The sequence below is a fragment of the Marmota marmota genome, unplaced genomic scaffold (assembly GCF_001458135.2).
Source record: "Marmota marmota marmota unplaced genomic scaffold, marMar, whole genome shotgun sequence".
Classification (NCBI taxonomy): domain Eukaryota; kingdom Metazoa; phylum Chordata; class Mammalia; order Rodentia; family Sciuridae; genus Marmota; species Marmota marmota.
In genome coordinates this window covers 3,242,196-3,264,649 of record NW_025999895.1, presented here as the reverse complement: position 1 = coordinate 3,264,649, position 22,454 = coordinate 3,242,196, and the positions used below count along the sequence as shown (strand labels likewise).

At 58.6% G+C, this 22,454-nt stretch overlaps 1 protein-coding gene and 1 long non-coding RNA gene across 4 annotated transcripts in view; both read right to left on the bottom strand.

The window, feature by feature from the left end:
• The window catches only part of Cyth1 (cytohesin 1), a 38,217-nt gene that overhangs the window by 10,748 nt on the left and 5,015 nt on the right, over nt 1-22,454 (bottom strand). The window contains exons 1-10 of one of the 3 annotated variants that reach the window (XM_048797664.1): nt 22,063-22,375; nt 14,197-14,279; nt 12,995-13,059; nt 9,124-9,190; nt 8,843-8,961; nt 8,488-8,568; nt 7,602-7,714; nt 6,461-6,609; nt 5,968-6,080; nt 1,153-1,231 (exon numbers count right to left, since the gene is read on the bottom strand). In XM_048797664.1, coding sequence (XP_048653621.1) covers nt 1,153-1,231; nt 5,968-6,080; nt 6,461-6,609; nt 7,602-7,714; nt 8,488-8,568; nt 8,843-8,961; nt 9,124-9,183 — 714 coding nt within the window. In that variant the 5' untranslated portion in view covers nt 9,184-9,190; nt 12,995-13,059; nt 14,197-14,279; nt 22,063-22,375. Of the gene's footprint in view, nt 1-1,152; nt 1,232-5,967; nt 6,081-6,460; nt 6,610-7,601; nt 7,715-8,487; nt 8,569-8,842; nt 8,962-9,123; nt 9,191-12,994; nt 13,060-14,196; nt 14,281-22,062; nt 22,376-22,454 lie in introns of those variants that run through there. The other 2 variants (XM_015504106.2, XM_048797661.1) reach the window with 2 other exon arrangements.
• LOC125614771 lies at nt 10,908-12,988 on the bottom strand. The gene is made up of 2 exons (XR_007345333.1): nt 11,419-12,988; nt 10,908-11,330 (listed from the first exon to the last, which is right to left on the bottom strand). It is a non-coding gene; the product is annotated as an uncharacterized LOC125614771 (long non-coding RNA).

The following is a 22,454-nucleotide window of genomic DNA, read 5'->3' as shown; positions in this document are numbered from 1 at the left end:
CAGGAGAAAGCTCACTCTCTGTGACTTCACAGATCTGAGGGGCGCTGCTCTGATACCTGAGAATATCTTCAATACAGAAAAGGAGCACAGCCAGCTGCTGGACCCCCGGTCAGAGCTGTGCCTTGAAGGCCACCACCCGCCCATTAAGAGAGCCCGTGGGAGGACACTGAGGTAACCCTGACACACGTGTGCAGCTCGGCCCAGGTGAGAAGCCACATCTGCATGACGTTCTCAGTGACGGAGAGCACGGTGAAGCCACAGTTCCAGAGGGCAGCCAGGTGCTGCAGCCCAACCCATGAGCTGCCCGAGTTACCACCTCAGTGGGACCGAGGACTTCACGCAGTGACAGCCAGGGGAAGAACAGCAGTGAGCGTTCCCAGCTCAGCCACAAGACCCCGCCTCACACTGCCGGGCGCCCACACTTCGGGGCGTCCACCAGGAGGCCGGCAGAGTCGGCAATGCCAGGCCACTGGTGTGAGCCGCGGCATGAACACCGTCACCTGCCGGGCTCTCTGGCGCTTCCCCTTGCTTTCTATCCCCACAGGCCACTGCCACAGAAGGGAGGAGACAGACGCAGAATCGCTGGGTCCTCCTCCAGGGAACAAAGCCCACAGAACCTGACTGGTTTAAGGAAACTCGAGCTTCGTAGAACTCCAGATGGTCTCAAGTCAGCTTTTACCGATTCGCTTCACTTCCTTTTCTCCATTGAATTTTATGCCCTGAGCTGTTTCAGAGAAACAAATCCTTCAGTTTCTGCTACCCCAGAAAAACCTGAACTCTCCAGTTCACCACGCTTCCTTGTCCCCACACGTCCCTCTCAGCAAGGCCACCAACTCCTGCTTGGCAACTGATCTAAGTCCGTTCTTTCTAGCCAGCTCCAAACCCACCCCAACACGGTGCACACTGCTCTCTCGGGTCCCTCCTGGAACCAGGTGCTGCTGAGCTGTACTCCTGGGGCCAGGGGCTCCACATCCCTGTGAGGGCTCCCCGTTCTGGGGGTCCCCTTAGTTCTCACCTGTGGCTTCAACCCTTCCCCGACCCCAGAGGAGTTGTGGAAGCACAAATCCCTCCACTCCCAGGCCCCTTGACGGAGCTTGGTCAGAATGTTCAGAGAGGCCCGAGCCGTCCCAAGGAGCGACGGCAGGTGCTCACCGTGGTGTATTCAAAGTAGTAAAGGCAGTTGTCAGTCAGGATGAACCAGCGCCTCTTCCAGGTCTTGACCCTGCCACCTACAGAGCAAAGAGAGAGGAGCTTGGACAGGAGACCCAGCGCCCGGTCCACAACACACGGCACTGGCTTCTGGGGAGGGGCGGGGCAGGGTGTCGGGGAACATTTAGACCATGGCAAAGCTGACACCAGTGACGAGACACAGCCAAGACAAAGCATCTTTCACGACGTGAAAGTCTATGGGTACGAGCAGAGCAAGCGTGTCCAGATGACTCCCGAGATGGGTCAGACAGCAGATGAGGGAGAGCATGGCTGGGGAGGACCCCAGGGGCGACAATGACATGTTTCGCAAATGTGCCGCAGACGGGAGGAGCAGCCAAAGCCTGCGTGGTGGACAAGGGCAGCGCGGAGAGGAGGCGGGGCCTGCACCCTGCACAGCTGGCTGCCACTGACAACCAGCCAGGCCCCGAGAAGGCTCCACGGAAGTGACAGGCGGCAGTGGACGGGGGGGAAGCCTGGCAACCTGTCAGTGAGGTCCATTTCCCTGGGGCTCGAACCACGTCCCTTCACCCTCTACCCCCCTGACCGAGGCGAACTCCCGCACCAGCTGGAAGCCCTCTGGGCTGGTGTCCTGAAAACAAAGCCCTTGGAGTCCTGGGGGAGCATCAACGCAGGTTCCTTCACCCAGAAAGAAGCGACTCTGTGGGGAGTGGGGTTGTTGCCTGGCACAGTCTGCGTCTCCATGGAGAGTCTGCTGGGCCGGCAGCAAAAATGGCTGCTGCGAGAGGGCTGGGGCCAGACGGGGCTCCCGTGGTGACCGAGCACTCAGTGCTCTCAATACTTCCCATGAGCGAAGGTGGGTCCTGGAGTCACACTGGGACAGACCCAAGGAAGGCCAAGCTCACTGCCTGGCTGGACGGAGCCCTCTCCCAGCAGACCCTCGGCCTGCAGCCCCTGGCTGAGGAGCGCACCTGAGGCCTGCAGCCCCTGGCCAGGCCTGTCAGGTGAAGGCTCACCTTGTGCCTGCTTTTCTCAGCTCCGCCCTGTCACTGAGTCCTGACCCCCAGGGAGGGCCGTGTCCCCAGTGTGCCCCTGGCAGGACCTGGTGGGCACTCTCCTGCCCTTCTTGCCAATGGCCTGCAACAACGGGTCAGTTTTTTGGGGACTCTTTCCAATTGCCAGGACCTGTCTGTGGGCTCGCCCAGAGGAAACCTGAGGAAGCACTGCCCAGAGAGCACAGGGCGCGGCCGGCGGGCCACTTCGGCTCTGTGTGGTCCTGAGCTCTAGCCAGATTCTACGTGGCACACCTGGGTTCCCAGAGGGAGCAGGCCACAGGCACACAGGCCCCGCAGCCAGGAGGCCCCGGCCAGCAGAGGCTGACCCCATGCACTGGGTCAGTCATATGTAAATATCCCAAGGGTTATGTGGCAGGATGCCTGCACACCACTGAGGCCGGGCAGACCTGGGTGCCAACAAAGAGGTCACAGGAGAGACCGTCTGCTTTTACAGAGGACCCCTCCCCCATTTCAGACTCAGGGCGGGGCTCGAGCTGCCCAGGAGACTGTGCCCCTGGCAGGTCTCAGCACACAGGAACCACCAACCCAGGCCACCGCCCGTGCACTGTCATAGGACACCACCCCAGGTGACACTGGGACTTAGCAAACCATGAAAAAGGTGGGTCAGATGCCAAAAGGAACAGGATGGAAGGAGATCAAGGAGAAGAAGCAGAGCTGCAGGAGTCCCCGGCTGACCCCAGAAGGCTGCGTCACCCTGACCACGCGGTGTTCAGGGTCCTCACCAGGAGCACTGCTGCAGGCTCAGGGGAACGTGTCCATGTGGACAGAAAAACAGACATGGGACAAGCAGACAGATCGATGTGCGCTAGGACAGTCCCTGTGGAACTCACAGGGCCCCCCCGCACGCTCCTCGTCCCCTCCAGGGACGCCTTCCCTCCAACACTGAAGACAACCTGACAGGCCCCAGTCATGTGGGGAGGCCAACCTTGGGTCTCTCCCGCTGTGGCTCTGCTCGAGCCGGGCCAAGGCAGAGAGCTGAAGGGTGCCCGGCCTCCCCGGGTCTCCCCAAATCAGCAAATGGGGCGCAGATGCCCTCGACATAGCTCCGAGGCCAATTTGGGATTCTAAGGAGGACTCACTGGGAAAGGAGGAGGGCGGAACGCACACACCGGACTGTGCTTTCGAGGCTGTGCCCTCCCGCGAGGAGAGGCCTCGGGGCTGCGGGCAGGGCTCTCAGCCCTGGGCATTAAGCTTCACCTGGCACCATCCAAGGGCGGGGAGAGAGTGCCTCCTTTTCTCACGGACGTCAGTGGGGATTCACTTCTGTTTTCTGTGCCGGGGATTGAAGCCAGGGCTGCTTCACCACCGACACATACCCCCAGGCCTTTTTATTTTTTATTTTGAAACAGGGTCTCACTAAATTGCTTAGGGCCTTGCTAAGTTGCTGAGGCTGGCTTTGAACTTGCCATCCTCCTCCCTCAGCTGCTGGGATTACAGGCATGCACCACCTGCCCTGCATCAATTTGAATTAACACAGCACACGCCTGCGGATAATTTCAAGAAAATGCAGTGGGAACCTCTGTCTTCACAAGCCCTCTCTGAGCACGCCCTCTCGAATCACTGTGCTGGGGAAGCTGGCCTGCACCTGGGCACCTGCTGTCCAGTGTACTTCATCCCCATAATGGGAACATGGAGAGCGACCCCAGCCCCGAGCCTGCCCCGTTCCCTAGGGACTGTGCGATAAGTTAGAAGCAGCATTAACACTACCACCAGCGATTAAAACAAGAAAACCAAAAATAACAAAATAAGAAAATGCTGCAGCAATGACAGTGGCCTGGGCAGAGCGCGAGCGGTGCAGGTTACATACCTCCTGGAGTTGGGGCGGGGAAAAGGAGAGCCAAAACCATGGGAACATACAAATGAGGGAGAAAAGAAAATTAACACAAAGAAACCAAACCACTTCCTCAACCTCAGAGTGCAGGCATCGGCCGCGCTGAATCTGCCCGGGGAGGGAGCTGACCCTGCCAAGTGGGCAACCGGCCTCCTGCAGGCCCAGACCTGAGGTGCCACTGAGGACCTGGTCCCAAGGATGCCACAAATCCATTTTTGTAAGGCTAATGGTCACTAGTCTGCCCAGAATCCAGAGCAAAGAGGGAAAGTGACCTCAGGGAGAATCAAACAGCTTTCTTTAGATGCTGTCTCTCTTAAAAGTATGTGCAAGAATGCACACGTGTGTACCCATGAATACATGTGCACGTATGTGTGTGCACAAGAATAGACATGTTTATGGCCACACACACACACACACACACACACACACACGGACATGCACACAGCCTCAGGGGCTGCTGGTCCCGCCTGCTGCCCTACAGACTCCAGGGAGTGACCACGTGTGCCACGGTGACAACTCCTGAGCCCGGAGGGGGAGTGGGACGCAGGGCCCAAAAGCGAGCCTCAGGTCCAGGTAAATGGCTTTTTTTGGGGATGGGTCTCACTGTGCTGCCCAGGCCAGCCTCCAATTCTGGGGCTCATGTCTCCCAGGGGCTGGGACTAAAGGTGCAGATCACTGCACCCAGCTTTATTTTTTTTTCTTTGTAAACGTATGGGTGCCTCATGAATTTGCATGTCATCCTGGTACAAGAACCGAGATGATCTTTGTTCTAACTTTAGTACCTAAGCTGCCAGGGCGAACACTCAGTGTTAGCATTTAAACGAATCTCACTGGGGGGAAGTAAATCCTAAGTTTCCAGTATGATACCCTTTTACCTCCTCTAACTCCACCCGGTTGGTGGTTTGGAGATAGGGAAGTAGAGCAGGCTGCCTGTGGGGTTAGCGACTTTAGAGACTCTATGGCCTCAGGACTTGTGAAACATTGGCCAATTCAAGAGAACCGCAAGGCGCACGCAGCCAGTGAGGTGGTGCTTGGGGACTTATGAACTAAGTCGTCATGTCTGAACACAAGAACTTGGGCTCTCCCAAGGAATGTAAGTCCTGCTGCCATCTGGACTGGTCAGAAACAAAAGCCCCTGCTTCTGCCTTCCCCATGTGTGGGGTGGGAGCGCAGGTCCTAAGGCGCCCCACTGCTCCCGTGGGAGCCAACTCAGCAACACCAGCAGGAGGAAACGGCAAAGTGTCTCCAGAGGCCCAAGCAGGGACACGGTCATGTGGAGATCGTCTGTGTTGAACCACCAACAGGATGACCACGTGTGAACACGGACGTGTAGGAAACCCTGCACTTCCTCCCACGTGTCTGCTTTCCCGCCGAAGGCCCTTCGAGCCCTCTGGGGCAGGGGAGAGGAGGACTGCCAGCGGTGCTGAGAGCAGAATGGGCAGTGTGGCTGCGGGAGGGCCACTGCGCGAGGATGAGGAGGAGCGCTGGGCTGAGGGGCCAGGCCCGGGGTTGCCATGCACACTGCCTGTGGGAGCAGATGCAGCAGGAAGTGACGATGTGCTGGGCGGGCGGGAGTGCCATCACAACTCTGGGATGCGCAGTAGAGAGATGGACATGGCAGGTCACCCTCCAGGGTTAAGGGGCGGGGGTGGGGTCCAGGTCCTTAGGCCATCAATTCTAGAGCACAGGGCCAGACAGGTGTGGGCAATGCCCTTGGGGCAGAGCCTGTCCTAGTGGCTCTGTGACCCTGGCTGTGCCAGCTGCCTCCTTTCTGGAGGGGGACTTTGCCAGAACAGAGCCAGGCGGACTCTCTGCAGGGTGCTGTGCCCACCCCCGCCTCCTGTGGCCTGTCCTCAGAGTTCCTGCCCGGACCCGTGGCCAGGGCTGGACTCACCAAGCTTCAGGAGCCAGCCTTCTCGGTCTGGGTTGAAGAAGGTGTGAGTGAGGTCGTTCCCGTCATCCTCTGGGATCTTAAAGGGCTCGTTTTTTATGCTCTCGTACAGATTCTGGGATAAAAGACGACACTGTATGTCTCTGATTCTAGAAGGATCTCTCCCCCCACTCATTCCACAGGCACTCACTGTGCGCCTGCAGAGAGCACGTGCCCCCCAGGGCCCTGGGACTAGGGGAGCAAGACGGGCACTGCTACTACCCACGGTGACAGGCAAGCAGCCCTCCGTGGAGGCTGGGGGAGAAAGGGAGGCTGCCTGCCTCTGCTGGAACCCGCAGCTTCAGCTGCAAGCCACCCCTCCTCACTCCTAGTGGCATCCCCACCAACACGTCAGTGGGATTCACAGGAGCAAGGGAATGAACCGAGTGGGCACGCCACTCTGTGCCCTCTCTCCCTGTCCCGCCCAAGGGCACGGGAGCCACCCCGCTGGCTCACCCGGAGCAGCTCCTCGGGCAGGTCCCCCCCGTCATTGATGCCCCGATTCATGGCGATGAAGCGCTCCACGGTGGGCTTGTCCTTGACGTTGGGGTTGTGCAGGCTGGTGTTCAGCATGATGATGGCGAAGGACAGGACGTAGCAGGTGTCTGGCGGGAAAGCACAGCCCGATCAGAAACACCCCCCAGGAGGGGAGCCAGCGCCACCCGGGGAAGCCCAGCTCCCAGGGCCCGGGGAGCCATGAAGTGACCTCTGGGCACAGCCACCTGCAAGACGAGGACACAGGTCCATGCCGTCCTTGAGACTAAAAGATGCTGTGTTTTCAGACTGAAAGGAGAACACGTACATGGCAAGAAAACCCAGCCAGGTATAAAACAGAGAACACAAACATCTGCAGTCCCACTGGTTAGCAAAAACCTGTTGCTTTACCTCCTCTACTAAATGTGCCTGTGCGTGATACTGCAAGTGCATCTCAGGGACCCAAGCTGCAACAAAGTCTGACTCAAACTGACCTGTGTGCACCCACCCCCACACAAACACACGCGTTTACATAGTGCTTTTCTGCTAATCTGGTCATTTGCCATTATCAATAGAATTCTTCATAAAAATGTGATTTTTTTTTTTTTTAATGGGAGGTTCCAATGTATTGCCTAGGCTGCCCTCAGGCTCCTGGGCTCCAGCGCTGCTCCTGCCTCGGCCTCAGCCTCCTCAGAGGCTGGCACTACAGGCACATGTTCCCATGCCCAGTTTTTAAAAATCTGATTTTTCCCCCTTGAAGGGGGGTTCTTCACCGAGGGTTCTTCACCATTGAGCCACAACCTCACCCCTTTCTATTTCTACTTTGAGACAGGGTCTTGCTAAGTTGCTGAGGCTGGCCTTGAACTTGTGACCCTCCTGCGCCAGCCTCCCAGGCATTGGAATCACAGGAGTGGCCAACCATGCCTGGCTCACACTTGATTTTTAAGAGCTATATGTCATAGTTGAGAGGCACCACAATTTATATTCCCAGGGCCGTAACGCTGGACTTTGGGATCACTTCCAAGTATTTTCTATCATAAATACCACTAAAAAAGTGTCTGTCTGCATGAACCTGAGCCCTCTGTTCCAGAGCAGAGCCTGACACCAGGAGGAGGCCGCTCACCCGTGGACTGGAACACGCCCGAGTTGCACTGGCAGTACCGCTGGGCAAAGGCCTCCATCATGCGGTCGATTTTCTGGGCCTCTCCGGGGAGCCGGAAGCTCCATAGGAACTGCCTGCATGGCAGAGAGAAGGCGTCCAGGACAGGGCCGGGCCCCGGGAACAGCTCCACTGCCCACGACTTCCGACACCCCAGGAAAAGGAGGCTGGGCGAGGTGCTAGTCCTGTGCAGCCGCGGACCTCCCGCCCACACCACCGCCACTTCCACCCAAGGCCCAGTGCCCGGGAGAAAAGGAGACCCCGGCCTTCCTGTTCCAAAGAACCACTCTCCTCCTCAGAAGACCCCAGACTGAAACACAGATGAGCTCCTCCTAACGACTCCAGGACAGGCCAGCACACCCACAACTGACCCCTGAAAGTCGGAGAGACGCTGCGACCCTAGGTTTTTCTTTTCGGAACCTGGGACCTCTTGCGTGCTGGGCAAGGGCCCCACCACTGACCCGCTGGAGGCACGCCACCCAGGGCAGGTCTGACTCTGTGCTCTTTTCATCTATTAAAGTAACAGGACAAACGATGATGTGATTAGTTCTGCCTATGGCAATGAAAATATCAAAGGACAATTTCTGATGTCCCAGAATAAAAAATTTAGTGAAAACAGTGAGGTTGACTTTTTCCTTTCTAAAATGGAATGGAGCACGCTATCTATCTGGGCAAGATATCGAAGGGTTTCTAAACCAAAGAACAGAAAAGATCTCAAAATCGACGGGAGGCTTCCTCGGCTTCCCAGACCTCAAGTTGGAGATGCAGGGGGTCCGACATCCCCTGCCCCTTGAGCACATCCCCCAGGGCCCAGGATGGGTGCGGAGCCGCCTGCCGCGAGCACACGCACCGCAAGGCCTGGACGAGGTTCAGGTCGGTGAACTCGTGCAGCTCCACGAAGGCGTGCAGGACCTGGAGGTTGAACTCGTCCCTGTTGGGAGCAGGTGAGAGATGGGCAGGAGCAGAGGTCAGTACCGACCCCGACCCCCCAGGCAGCGTTCCCGCACCAAGTCCTAGGGCCACCGGCTTTCCAGGAAGGCCATCCACACAGTCAGGGCGATGCCTGGGTCACTCTGCTTACTGGCTAAACAAGTGTCCCCATGCCTCCTCGACAGACCAGCTGCCACTCCCCAGAGCAGCTCCCTTCTTCGCCCACAGGACCGCTGCTGCCTCCCACCCAGGGCTCCCGCGGCGCCCAGCATCACCTCTCCCCCAGGTAGTCGCCGATGGCCGTTTTGTTGAGCCCCTCCCCCTTGTACAGGAACTGGGCGATGTCCTCACAGGTGTCCTTCAGCAGGTCATTCTCTATCAAGAACTGGATCCCCTGGGGAGAGGCGTGGGAGTGTGAGGCCTCGGAGGAGGGTCGTGCGGAGGGTCAAGGTCAGGCTCAGGACACTCGTCAGGAGAGGCGGCTTGGAAGGACGCCTGTGGTCCACCTGAGCCAGACCCGCCTGGAGGCCGAGGCTCTGCTGCTTCCTTCACCTACCTTCTTAGGGTCCATGTTGAATTTCTTCCTGCCCATGGCTACCTGTTTGTTCCTCTGCATGTTTTTCCTGAAAGACAACCACATGGCCCTCAGCGCTCTGGCAGAGGAGGTCTGAGAGGCACGACGGTCCCCATATGCGGCCCCCTCATGCACTGCTGCTGGGTGGCCCTGGGAGGGCAGCAGGCCTGCTGAGCGAGGGCAGGGGACACCCTGACACAGCTCTGTGCTGTTTCTACCCCAGACCTGCCGTTCTCTTTTTTGATGACATTTAAAAAAAAGAAACTTCATCGAGACACAACTCATATGTCATGTGACACACGCACTTTAGAAGTCTGCTTGAGGTACTGTCGGCTTACTCAGTGGTGTGCCCATCACCATAGCCAGTGCTAGACTGTGTCACCAGCCCCAGGATGTCCCCAGGCCCACTCCAGACACCTTCCCTCCCACCTCCACCCCGAGTAACCGTGGGTCCACCTGCTGTCTCCAGTGTGCCCACTCTCGACTCTTGCGAACAGCACCTGGCACTATCTGACTCGGCACGGTCCTGCTTGGCGTGTCCAGGCTCACCCACGCCTGGTGTGCACCAGTGCTCTGTCCCTTCCACCCCACGCACAGACACAGTGTTTCTCCTCCAGACGGTGGGCACTGGGCATCAGCCGCAGGGGCCATTGCATCTGAAATGCTGTGAGCACCATGTGCACCTCTCTGTGTGCATGGACCTTCCTGTTTCTCTTGGTCAGAGTGGACACCAGTGGGTCATAGGGCGCATTTGTATTTAATTTCTCAGGAACTGCTCAGATGAGCAGCAGTTTTCTTTGACTGTATTAGAACAAAAAGTGCAGACCTGCAGACACTCCTCAGACAGCCCGCTGCACACACCTGCAGCCTGAGCCAGTGAGCCAGGTGAGCACCTGAGCACACAGGTGTGAGGAGGCTGCTCTCACACACCAGCCTCCTGGGACCCCTTGCGGCAGCCTCTGGGCCACTGAGTCACTCAGAAGTTCCAGGGTGGAGCCAAGGAATCTCAACTTTGAAGACTTCTAACAGAAACTTTGGTGTGCATGCAAATTTGGGAAGCTCTGCAGTCAATGAGATGGCCCTTTACAGTCTCAGAGAGCAAACTCGCTGCTCAGAGACACACTTATAAAAGCTTCTGCCTTCAGGAGCACGTTTTCCCTGGCTAAATCCAAGGAGGGAACAGAGGCTCCTGTCTGGCGTGGTTTTAAAAGGGAAACAGAAAACTCTCAAGATGCTAGGAGGCCAGGACCTGAGGTGACAGGGTCCCCAGAGGGACAGCTGCAGAGGGCATGTGCAGCTTCACTCCAGCTGGAACTGACTGCTGAGTCCCAGTGTCTAGAAATTCCTACTGCATCTCAATGGTCCTCTCGTCATTCTCCTAAATCCAGGAAGGTCACTTGGCCCTGTATTTCCACACAAGAAAAACCCTGTTTTGTGATTTCCTGTAACAGAGGCCCCACTGAGCCAGACACGCAACCATGGTGACCCTCAGGGTCCTGCGCCTGTTTGGTCCCTAGTTGAAGAGACCACGCCCCCCCAGGCCTGTGCGGTACTGGCCGCTGCCCATGGCTATCTGGACACTCACAGAGACTCGAGGCTCAGCAGCTCTCCATGACGTCAGCTCATGCCCCCCGCCCAGCACCGAGACCGCAGCTCCCGCACAGGCCCTCTGCCGCCCCGTGTCTAAGAGGCCCTCCCCAATCTCCATACCAGTGTCCCCCCACAGTGGGATCCCAAACAAAACAGCTCCTGCTGCTTCTGCAGCACCTGAGACACGGGTCGACCCCTGCGTTTCAGAAGGTTAGGACCCTACAGCACACGGGCAGGTCGTTTCTCTCTGATGAAGAACATTTAGGTCATTTCTACGCAGTGCCGGCATCAGGCTTTTGCTTAGAACCTCAACAGGAGCACCAGACCCTCTTTGTACAGATGAGCAGGACCTGCAGGACAGCTCCCCCTAGGACTTCCGACACCAGAAAACCATTTCAAGTTCCAGAGTGAAAAACGTGTCACCCCATCATGGCTCCCGGCTCGACTGCGGTGCAGCTGTGGAGAGCTGCAGTCCCCAGGACCTGGCAAGCTGACTGTCCCAGGCGCCCAGCCACTCGGGTCCTGGAGTCATTTCCTGGGTGCACCATGACCACCTGCAGGCACTCACCAAGCAGACGGTGCCCGTGTTCTGAACGTGCCTGTGCAGATGCCAAAACACACTGAGGTCAGGGGATCCTGGACCAGCACGAGGGGAAGTTTGCTCCCTCCGCGCTCTTCCGTGCTTACCAATGCCTGCGAGAAACACTCCTCTCTTTTAGAATCGGGAAAAAGCCATGGTTTTCTCTGTAAACTCAGGCACACTCCACATGCCTGAGCGCCCGGCTCAGGCGTCTGGACACGCGTGTGCAGCTGGAGGCCACCACTCCAGCCGGAGCCTGCTCCGCCGGCCCTCTACGTGCCCTGCGCTCTCTACTATCGCAGCTGAGCCTGGTCTGTCCTGGAACCTCGCGAGCCAGTGGTCTGCACGCGGGTCCACCGCACAGCGGCACACAGCAGCTGGCCCCTCCGCATTCCTGGGCAGACTGCAATCAACGTCCCCGACGCTTCTTTTAGTGGACATGTCTCCATTGCTCTTGAGTCACCGTCCAGGAGTTGAGCTGCTGGGCCTCAGCAAGGGTGTGCACCACTTCCTAGGAGGGCGTCCTCTTCTCTGGCTGGTGCTCGTCAGGCCAAGTGCAGCAGTCTCAGTCCCAGCCGTCCAGGAGGGGGTGAAGGGGCTGCCACGGCAGCCTCCCCTGACGGCTCCTATCAAGGGCTGAGCTCCATGGCTGCTACACACACAGCTTCTCGTGCAGGGCATTCCCACCTGTGCTCACCTGAGCCCTGGGCATCTTCACGACTGAAGTGTGCGTGTTCTCGTCCGTCTGCTTGGATGGGCACGCTACATATACCCGTCCACTGTGACTTTCCTATTCATACTTTCGTAGTTATCTTTTGTAAGAGCAGAAGTTTCAAACTTTGATAAACTCTAATTTATCCATTTCTTTTTTTTTTTTTTTGTATTTATTTTTTAGTTGTAGTTGGACGCAATACCTTTACTTTATTTATTTATTTTTACGTGGTGATGAAGGTGGAACCCAGGGCCTCACACATGCTAGGTGAGAGCTCTACCACTCAGTCCCAGCCCCAGCCCCTATCCATTTCTTTTAAGCTATAATTTTTCAAATGGAAAGTAAGAAAGCTGTAATCCAAAACACCAAAATGACGATCCAGAGCCTGGAAGTGACGAGCTGGCTGCCCTTCCCAGGGCCCCGCCCACACCAGGCTAAAACAGGGAGCAAAGGGTGGAGGAAGCCCGACAGGCAGACTCGGGCTCCGAATAGCACAGACGTGCAGGGACCTGGAGACAGCCCACGGGCCACATTAGGAATCAGAAGGCAGCCCGGGAGCCCACTCAGGACCACACCACCAGCATCATGTCGCTCAGAGCAAGACGGAGCGCCAGCCCTGGTCAGACACCCTGACCAACTTCTGTGCTCTCTCCCCTCGACTGGAGGGAGCTGCAGACAGGTTCAAAGCCTTGCTCAGGGCCCTCGAAACTCTTGGTGGCATTTGTTAAGCTTCCTTTGTACAAAGAAAGAGCGAGACTCCAAATACAAGTAGCGGACAAGAGGGGAAGCCACGTCAACAATGGGAAAGCCTCGGCACGGCTCAAGCTTGTGCAAAGCTCCCGCAGGGAAGACTGGCCGGCAGAGGTGCGGGCCTATGTGGGCCCGTGCGGGGCAAGGACTCTCTCCTCCCAGAGGGCGGGTGGGTGCGTGAGAAGCCGAGCAACGTGGCGCCCAGAGCAGGGCAGACTCACCTCTCCTCTGTGGATCCCAGGTTTTCAATCTCATTAGCAACTTCTGCTATCTCCTCCTTCAGCCTCTGTGAAGAGATGGCCAGAGTTACCAGGAGGGATGCCGCAGACCAGGGATACTTCCCAAGCCTCGTACCTGCTGCCTTGGCCCGAGACAACACAGAACAGCAGGATGCAGCAGTCCCCACGAGCAGGGCAGGAAGCCGGCTACCCCAGGCCTGCCACGCCCCCCAGGCTCGTACAGCAGGGAGATGCAGCTCCTGCCTCAGAGCTCAGGTGTCCCGGGGGAGCACCCACCACCGGGAGGAGGCCACCTGATGCACATTCCTAGGACAGATCTACAGCTCACCAAGCAGGGTGACAGAGGTCCTGGGCGCACTCTCATTCCCAAGGCCTGGTGGCACTGACCCACCCCATGGCTGGCAAAGGGGACATTCAACCAGTTCTACCTTGACCAAATCCACCCTCTTCCCACCACCGTCCCCTTCAGTGGCTCTCAGGACGGAGGGCTGGGAGCGCCATTCCACCTCCCCGCCTTCACCAGTGAACCAGGAATTACAGAATCAGGCCCAGTGAGGAAGCCCCCAACCAGCGGAGCAGGACGGCGACTGCTCTCACACTGTGGCCGGGCTTCAGGCCTGTCCTCTTCCCACCCCTCACGATGTCCAGGAAATTCAGAAGGGAACACTTGCTGCCCCCGGGCGAGGTCATCTAGCTCTCAGGTTCTAAGGCCTTCCTTCCTACAAAACTGGGACAGTTTTGAAAAGGAGCCAGGAAACACACTAAGACTGCTGTCCCCGAGTAAGAGTCTCTAGGGACCTGAAATCACACTAAATGCTCCATAAACATCAGCTCCCTCAGCCCTTCTGAGGCCTGGGAGTCCACGACAAGAAGCTCAAGTTCAAGGAACCAAAAGTGATCTGGCGTGTGGCCAGGCTGGGCCCTGCACCCAGAGCCAGCAAGCCCGAGGCCACTCCAGGCAGCCACGAGGTGACAGCACAGAGGAACCGCCCGGGGCCACTCCCGCTCCGAGGGTCAGCAGTGAGCAGACCTTTGCACACCTAAGCTTGCTGAGAGCCTGCAGAGGGGTCACCAGTCCTCCGCTCTGTCCAGGGCTCCAGGTGACACTCTGCGAAGGACACACTTGTGCACAAATGGAGCGTGTCTCCGTGTGCCCACAGGCAGCCCCCTGGCAGCCCCCCTACCTGAATGTCGGCCAACAGCTCCTGCTTCCTCCGCCGAATGTTCTCCAGTTCTTGACGCTCCTCTGCGGTCAGGTCGCTGGGAACTGCAAAGAGGAGGGAAATGTTACTGAGCAAGTTTCCACCTCCCCAGAAACACAGAAGGACCCTGCAACAGAGCAAAAGAAAGACCAGAGGCCATTTTCAGAAACAACTGACTGCACGAAGCCACTGGGGCTCCAGCTCTCGGCAGGTGTGCCAACAAAGGGCGGCCGCAGTCACCCAGGAGAGCTGGGAGAGGACAGCTGGCAGGGGCCGGAGGGAGGAGCTGAGGGTGGCATCAGGCTGGCTGCCTGGCCACCCCCTACAACCAGAGGCTGCAGGCCACCCCCATTCCTCAGTCCCTTGTGCCCAGGGCTGGCACTGCACCACCTGGTAGAGATAGCTGTGGCAGAGAGGTGGCGTGGGCCCTGGGTGGGGAGCAGAGGCAAGCTGAGAAGCCATGTGGAGGCTTCATGCTGGCGGGGGCGGGTGAGGAGACCATGACTGCAGAGAGAGAGAGACACCACACTGGGCAGAGCTCTGCTCCAGGACCGAGGGGTGGCCATCTCGTCTGCTCCGTGCCCTCCAGGGTGGCTTATATGTCCACATGCGCCCCGGCCTCAGAGCAAGGTCTCTCAATTCCAGATCATAGTTCTCACCAGGAACACCCTGCCAGCCACCGAGGATCAAATCTCCTCCTCTGTGCAAAGAGTTGGACAGACGACCTCCAGGCGACCCTTCGGTGTGCCGTGGGAGCCAGGCTCTGTGGGGAGGCCAAGCACCCGAACTAGGCAGGTGGGTACAAAAACCACTCCCACCACCACAGGCCACATCAGGTCACTGTGGCCCACACTTGGTCATGACAAAGTGGACAGGGCTGTTTGGGGACAAAGTGAAACAGAACAGGTGGCCCTGACATACCCCATAGCCCACGGGGCCTGGCCTGAGCCGCCCGCGCACACTTGGCCCCGCCTTGCTGAGCACTGTACTCCTTCTGCATGGTGAGGTGCAGCAACCAACCTTGTTCTCACCGTCGGGGGTGGGGGGCATGAAGCAGGCGCTGTGCCCACTGAAGGACCTTGAGTCTTGTGGTTTGCACGCGTCCCACTCCAGAGGCTGGGAGGGGCTCCGTGAGGCCTCCAGCTCCCAACCCCGACCCAGGCTGCCTCCAGAAGAGGGGCTGCCCCACGGCTGCCACACAGAAGGCTGGCGAGGGGGGGGCTGCCCGCTCCGCTGCCGCCTTTGGCTCAGCACTGTGAGCTGGGCTCCGGGAAAGCTCTCCCGTCCACAAGGACTAGAAGGTCCTTAGAGAAACAGGTTTCCCGATGTTCTAGAAGACAAACGCTTGTTCTAACATGGTCTGTTTGTTGAGCTCTTGCAGCAACAGCTCACTTTTCTAAACAGCGATTCCAGGGGTACTGAAAACTGAGACTTGATTTTGAAGCCACAGCACTGGCTTCATCAGATCATCGTGAGTCTTCATTCGAGCAGAGGCAAGGTCTTCCTAACAAGGCAGGTGGAAACAGCACGCAAAACGAAAATTCCTACTGAGGTCCAACTGTGCACCTTAGAGGCAGCTGCTGGCCCTGGACTGGCCCCTCTGGCCGCCTTCTCCTCAGACTCCAGGCACTCTGGGTGAGCACGCCACACAGAGCTTTCTAGAAAGCCACAGTCAGCACCTGCATGACACGTCAGACTGAGCTTCCTGTCCCCTACCTGCCCATGATCTGCTTCGAAACAGTAAGGGAACAAAAAGAGGACTCTGCCAATGACCACTGTCCCAGCAGAGAAGGCCGGCAGCAGAAGGGAGGCCGACACATTTCCAGAGCCCAGAGAGCAAAGGAAGGGTGCCCATGCCTTCCTCCAGGGCGCAGGACGCATGGGCGCAGGACGCATGGGCGCAGGCACCCTGCAGGCCATGGCCTGCCACACCCAAGGACTGGAGCACCCTTTATCCCGAAGCAGAACTGCACGGCCCTGCAGAGCAAGCCCCCAGCAGGAGCTGTACCCCACAGCCCTCGGACTCTGGCCCTGGTATGGGGGCTCCTGCCCACCCCAGACTGCGCGTCCCAGGGGCCGCCTAGGGCGCGCAGGCGAGGAGCAGGTTGGGAACAGACACCCACCCAGCTGCCAGGGGACGGCTGGGAGCAACAGGACCTTCAGAAGAACACTGTGGGAAACACACTCTAACCAACACACCCTCGCCCTCAGGTTACCCCCAAATCAACAGTCAATTAAGGAGTGAAAGGTGAAGTTGAGATGTTCTTGTAGAACAAAGAGTAAAAAGAAGAGAACTGAAGAATACAAGAAACAAATCTACTCATCCGCAAGTAAAAAATGTCAGCTGCCACAGAGACACAAACGCTCATGACAAACCAGCAGTTCAAGGAGTGAAGAGGGCCAGCGGCCAGAGGCTTGAAGCTGGAGGAGAAAGTGGCCACCCACAGAGGCTGACGGGCAGGAGGACAGGGAGGGGGCCTTTGGGTTCCCGTGGAAACCACCTGATCCAGAACCCCCTTGAGGAGAGGGCAAACCAGGGTCTCTTCAGACCCCTCAGAGCAGTGAACCTCTCCTGCACCCTTTCCCAGGAGGTGACTCTGGGGGGACGAGGGACAGGGACAGGGATCGGGCTGACTCAGGGACGCTGAGGCCTCCTCGAGCAGCCCACCGCGCAGCGCAGTGGAGGGGAGCAGGCACCATGGTCTCCTCCCAAGAAGACAGGGAGGGCTTGGGAAGAGGGGAACAGAAGCCCAGAGAAGATGGAAGGCAGGAGGGCACTGCCCCAGACACGCACCCCGTGTGGACACCACCCCGTGGTGGCCCCGTGTGAAGGACGGGTTGGGAACATGGAAGGGGGAGGAGGGAGGAGGGAGGGAGGGAGGGAGGGAGGGAGGGAGGGCAGGGGAGGGGAGGGGAGGGGAGGGCGGAGGCTGCCCTCTTACAGCAGATCCAGGCTGGGGCTGGGCGTTCGTTTAGGGAAGTTTGAAAGGTGACAGAGGAACCAGAGTCTAGACAAACCATCAAAAATGGAAGCCAGAAGACGTGCGTGTCCCCCGCCCCTCACAGGAGGAAGCGGGGAGGCAGTCTGTGACTTCAACACATTAATGAAGACCCCAGAAGATCTGAAACTAGGAAAGGTCATTAAGAGGACTGCCCTGGGGAGGTCCAGGAAGGAGAAAGGTGGCCTTTGGCTCCTCAGTGCAAACACGCGTGCGTCCTGCAGTCAGAGATCCTGCTCTCTGGTTACTGGAAAAGACAGCGCCAGACAGAAGAGGCTGGGGCCAACTAGAAGCTGGACAGAGAAGCCTCCCGCCCTGGCCACAGGGCCCAGAAGCCACTCCTCCCTCCACCCTCACTTGGTGACCTTGGCTCACAGTGCTCCTCCCCCTTTGGTCCAAGAGATCAGCTGAGGACTTTTAAGAAGGCCGCTGGATCTCCTTTCTCTGATGGAAGTCGCTCTGAGACAGGGACCTCTCACACTTGGGCAGGAGTTGCTTGGGCACGAACTTCTCTGGGCAGCACCACACCGAGCTTCCCAGATCATGCTGCTGCACAGGGCAGTGGACACTGCTGCTGGTGGTGCTGGAGGTGGGGCTGCACCTGATGTGGACGGAGGCTGGCCGGCAGCAGTGACCTTGTCGGCTCTGGCCAGGAGGCTTGGCGGGGACTTGGCCACTAGGGTTAAACTGCACACGAGTGCACGTGGCTGGGGCAGGCCAGATGGCAGGGATACACACAGCTCTGCCTCCCCCAAGGGCCACCGCTGCGGCAGCTTCTGTGCCAGGGAGGCGGCTGGGAGCCACCAGCACAGTGGGGCAGACCTGGGAGGGAGCTGTGCCCACGCCCACCTGCGCCTGCCTCAGGGGCCAGGGATACCTGCAGAGGCTCACCTGCAGGTAGGTGGCAGGGTCAGGCTGGGCAGCAGGCCCCCCACCTGCCTCTCCAGGGCTCAGTGCAGGAGGGGATTAAAGTGAGGAACCACCAGGGGCCATTGTGCCTTGTGAATAGCAGAGCACACAAGGGAGGCTTTCACCTATTTATTTATTTAAATACGGCTCTGCAGATCCTAGCAGCAGGCAGAGCCCCAGAGCCCAAATGGGTTCCAGCCAGCATACAAAGGAGGGCTGTCTTAAAGGGACAGCGACCTCCCTCCCAGCCAGGGGCGGGTAACCCAGCGCAAGGCAGACGTGGCTCTGAAGCCCTGCAATCCCTGCTCCGCGGCCATGGCAGCAGACCAGTGAGGCACTCTGAAGTCCCCTGTAGACACAGCTCTGGTGACAACAGGCTCTGCTCAGCAGAAACACGGCAGCTGCTGTTCAAGCGGAGGGCCCTGGCACCCGTCGGGCCTGAGGCCTCCCACCCCCAGGTCCCACAGCTGGGCTTTAAAACGTACCAGCGGCCTGACTTTTTCCACTGTGATTATCAGCCGATTCCTTCCTAGCCTCTGCCTCTCTGCGCTAAGAAGGTCCCTGTCCAACCTGCACAACCAAGAGGCGAGGCCAGTGAGGCTAAAGGTGACCCAGGCAGAGTGGCTGCCCGGGGAGGGGCCTGGCGTTCCCTGAACACAGCACACGGGGGCACACACCCAGGGAACCCGGGGAGCCCTGCCCAGCAGCCGCAGCCTGAGCTCCAGTCCCCAGAACTGGCCCCACTGAGGGCAAGGGCTCTGGGAGACTGCCCCCCACCAGGCACCACCCCAAGGCCCAGGACTCCCAAGGCAGGGGCTCCAGTTACAGCACTGGGCACTGACCAACCGTCCTCCTGAAGGACCCTGCCAGCGAGGCCTCAAGGAGAGGGTGCAGGCACACGCACCCCAGGGCCTAAGCCACGCTGTCTCCCAGGGAAATCCAGTGACGCGTCTTCTGAAAAAGGCTGACAAACCCAGGCTCTGGCCAGCTCCCAACACTGGGCAACTCCTCACCTCTCTGGGCCTGAGTTCCACGCCCTGGAAGATGGAGCTGCTGCTCTCCACCATGGGCACTGCTGTGCGGGGCCGGGGCCGGGGCCGGGGCTCGTGGGAGCCAACCGTGGGCACACGAGTTGCCTGGCCAGAAGCACGTCTCTCCTGGGCATGCTGAGACCAAGCGCCTTGCTCCTCTGCTTCTCAGCTGCACAGCACACCTGCCCCTTCCTATAGAGCCACAGCCCCAGGAAACACCTACAGACGGACACAGCACACCTGCCCCTTCCTATAGAGCCACAGCCCCAGGAAACACCTACAGACGGACAATTTCAGGGTGACAGCCACGGCTCAGGCGCCTCACCCAACCTGTGAGACTGGCCTGGCTCGGACATGGGGGTCACCTGGGGGTCCCAGGTCCCCAACCCAGCCCACATTCACCACTGGTGCCTCCAGGCACACAGCAGGGTCGGCCACTTCCAGGAGGTGTGGGGGGCACCTACATCCCCAGGAGCATGAGCTCTGGGAGGTCAGAAACTGCGAGCGAGGCACAGGTCATGTGCAGCTCTGAGCAGAAGGTGTCCACTGGTGGCGAGCTGGTGGGCTTGGGAGAGTGCCCTCGCTGAGAAATTGGTCTTGCCATTCACAAAACTCTGGCCGTGGTTGTGGGCACGGTCTCTGAGACAGCAAGAGGCAGAGTGTCTCGCAGGTACAGGCCACAAAGACGAGGATCCAAGCTGCGGCAACTGGGGATTCCCACCTTACACCCACAGGCCCTCAGGACAGATGGTCAGGTCAGAGATTAGGGAAGTGCACGTGGACTGGGGCATGGTGAAGTCTGGGACCCCGAGACCCGAGTCACGCTGCACTCTTACACTGCCCTCCTCCTCTGCGGAGCCTTGGGACCCTCCCAACTCCACCATCAGACCCTCCACCTCAGGAGGGAGGTTCCACACCTACTAGATGGCAGGTGCCGGCAGACACACTCGGGGAGGACAAATACTGCCCATGTCACTGACTGAGGTTCCTGGGCAGGCACATTCTAGAGCCTCGTGGGATGGCCAGAGCTCCGGCGTAGCTCAGCAAGGCAGCCCTGGAGGCAGTCGCCCGCAGGAATGGCTAAGAATGGTGCGTCCTCTAGAAACACATGAGGGTGTGACAGCAACAGTCTTCAGCTCCCAACTCTCCTCACTCTGGCCCCTTTTCCAGGAAACTATCATCTGACTGTGAAGGGCATTTGAAAGTAAGATGCTCACCCCCAACACAGCCTGGGACCCTGTGAAGCATGTTCCCAGGAAGAGTTAAACTAGCAGGCACGGTGCTGCTCAGCACAGGCTGCAGAGAGGCGCCTGCCAGCCGCCTGCCAGTGCCACTTCAGGCCATCCTGATTCAGTGCCCAGCAAGCCCACCCAGGCCCCCGCCTGGAAGTCAGCTGTCAAGGCTTTCCTGCCACACTCTGCATTTTTGAGGAAGACGGCAGTTTTTTTTTGCAGCCTTGGAGATGTCTTCTCTGAGGACCACCTGGTCAGCCAGGCCTCAGGGCTCAGGGGGGCCCACGTCAAGGGCAGGAGTCCCCGTGACACAAGGGCTCCAGCCTCCGTGGACTTCTCTGTGACCTTGGGAACCATGACCCTATCCAGCACAGCTTCCTCACCATCCCAGCCCTTCTTAATTAGAGGAAATGTGTGAAGGAGCCCCACCAACTGACTAAGGGAAGGAAGGTGTCTTATCGGGTCCCGCAGGAAGGAGACCCACACTCCATCTGAACAGCTCTAGAACTCGAGACTGGGCCTGCGTGTTGGCTTAACCAGCTAACCAAAGGGAAACGAAGTCAAATTCCAAGGTAGTAACAGAAACAAGTCATAAAATTTTATTCTAAAAATGTGGTTAATAAAAACAAAGTTAACATCTGCTTTCAATACAGCTAAGAGCTAAACACAATCATGCCAGGACTTTGTTCTTTCCTAAAACCTTGGTGGGACAACATAGGACACATCTGGAATGCACCGTGGCCCCTCTGAGAAGGAGGGACTGGACGCAGAGTTGGACAGGCTTGGGGGGGGGGGGGCCCTTCCTGCCCCAGCCCTGGAGCCCTGCTCCACCAGGTGGAGGGCTGGGCACTGAAGCTCTGTGCCTGCCAGCTGGGTCACTGTCACACTGCACAGTTGGGCCACCACACCACTTCTGTGTCCAAGAGGTGTGGGGGTTTTAAGAGGTCAGTTCTCTTGGGCTGGCGCTGTGGCTCAGTGGTGGAGCACTAGTGCATGTGAGGCCCTGGGTTCGATCCTCAGCACCACAAAAGAATAAATAAAAATAAAGGCATGTGGTCCACCTACAACTAAAAAAAAACTTTAAATATCTTAAAAAAATAAGAAGTCAGTTCTCTTACTTCACCCCATCCCTAAAGTCCACTTTATGTTGGCCCTTAATACAACCCTGAATTTTTCTGTACACTTAAACATTCTCCCTGACTCCCCATGGAAAGGACCCGTGATCAAAGCAGATGCCCAACTGCGACTCCTTCCCATGTGTACCGCTGGAAGGGCTGCCCACGCCCAGGGAAGGCTCCAAGGCCCTGAGCAAGTCAGCCTGAGCCCCAGCAGCTGTGGGTGGGCGGGCCTAGGGGGAGACTCGCCTTGAATTTGTCCCCCTGCTTTCTGCCATTCTGTTCCTGACCTCACCAAAGCTGGATCCCAGGAATTCGTTATTGGCCTGTTCCCAAGTCTCAGGTCAAGAAGAAACTACACTGAATGTGTGGACACCTACCCAAAGGTGCCAGAGAAAAGCCCTGGGAGAGCGCAGAGGATGGGAACCCAAGGGCGGGCATGCAGAGAATCAGCCGCACCCGGCGGCTCCTGCTGCCGGCAGCTGGGTGGGAGAGGCCGGCAGCAGAGCATAATGGGGGAGCTGCAGACCCGGCTCCTGGCACCATCCTCCCGGCCTCTTACCCTCAGCGAGTCCCCTCTCCTGCAGCCCCAGTATCCTGGCCAGCCGTGGGCAGCGACATCAAAGCCTTGGCCGGTGGCAGCTCTCGGCGTCAGAGGCCATGGTGGCTCTGTGCAGGGATCCCACAGGCCCCGGCTCCCCGGCGCTCCCCCAGCCCTGGGTGCAGGAGCGCTGAAGCAAGGACAGCGTGTGCGTGCCAGCAGAGAGGGCAGGGAGAGGCTCCGAGGCAGACAGAAGCCCACCGCCCAGGGGCAGGTGGAGCAAGCTGAGCCTGGCGAGGAGGCTGCGGAGGCCGGGAAGGCTGCAGCCTCTGCTGACACTCGGCGCGCGGCGCGCACCCGGCGGCTCCGGCAGGCTCATTTCCATGAATGCAACCGCGTGGCCCCGCCAGGCT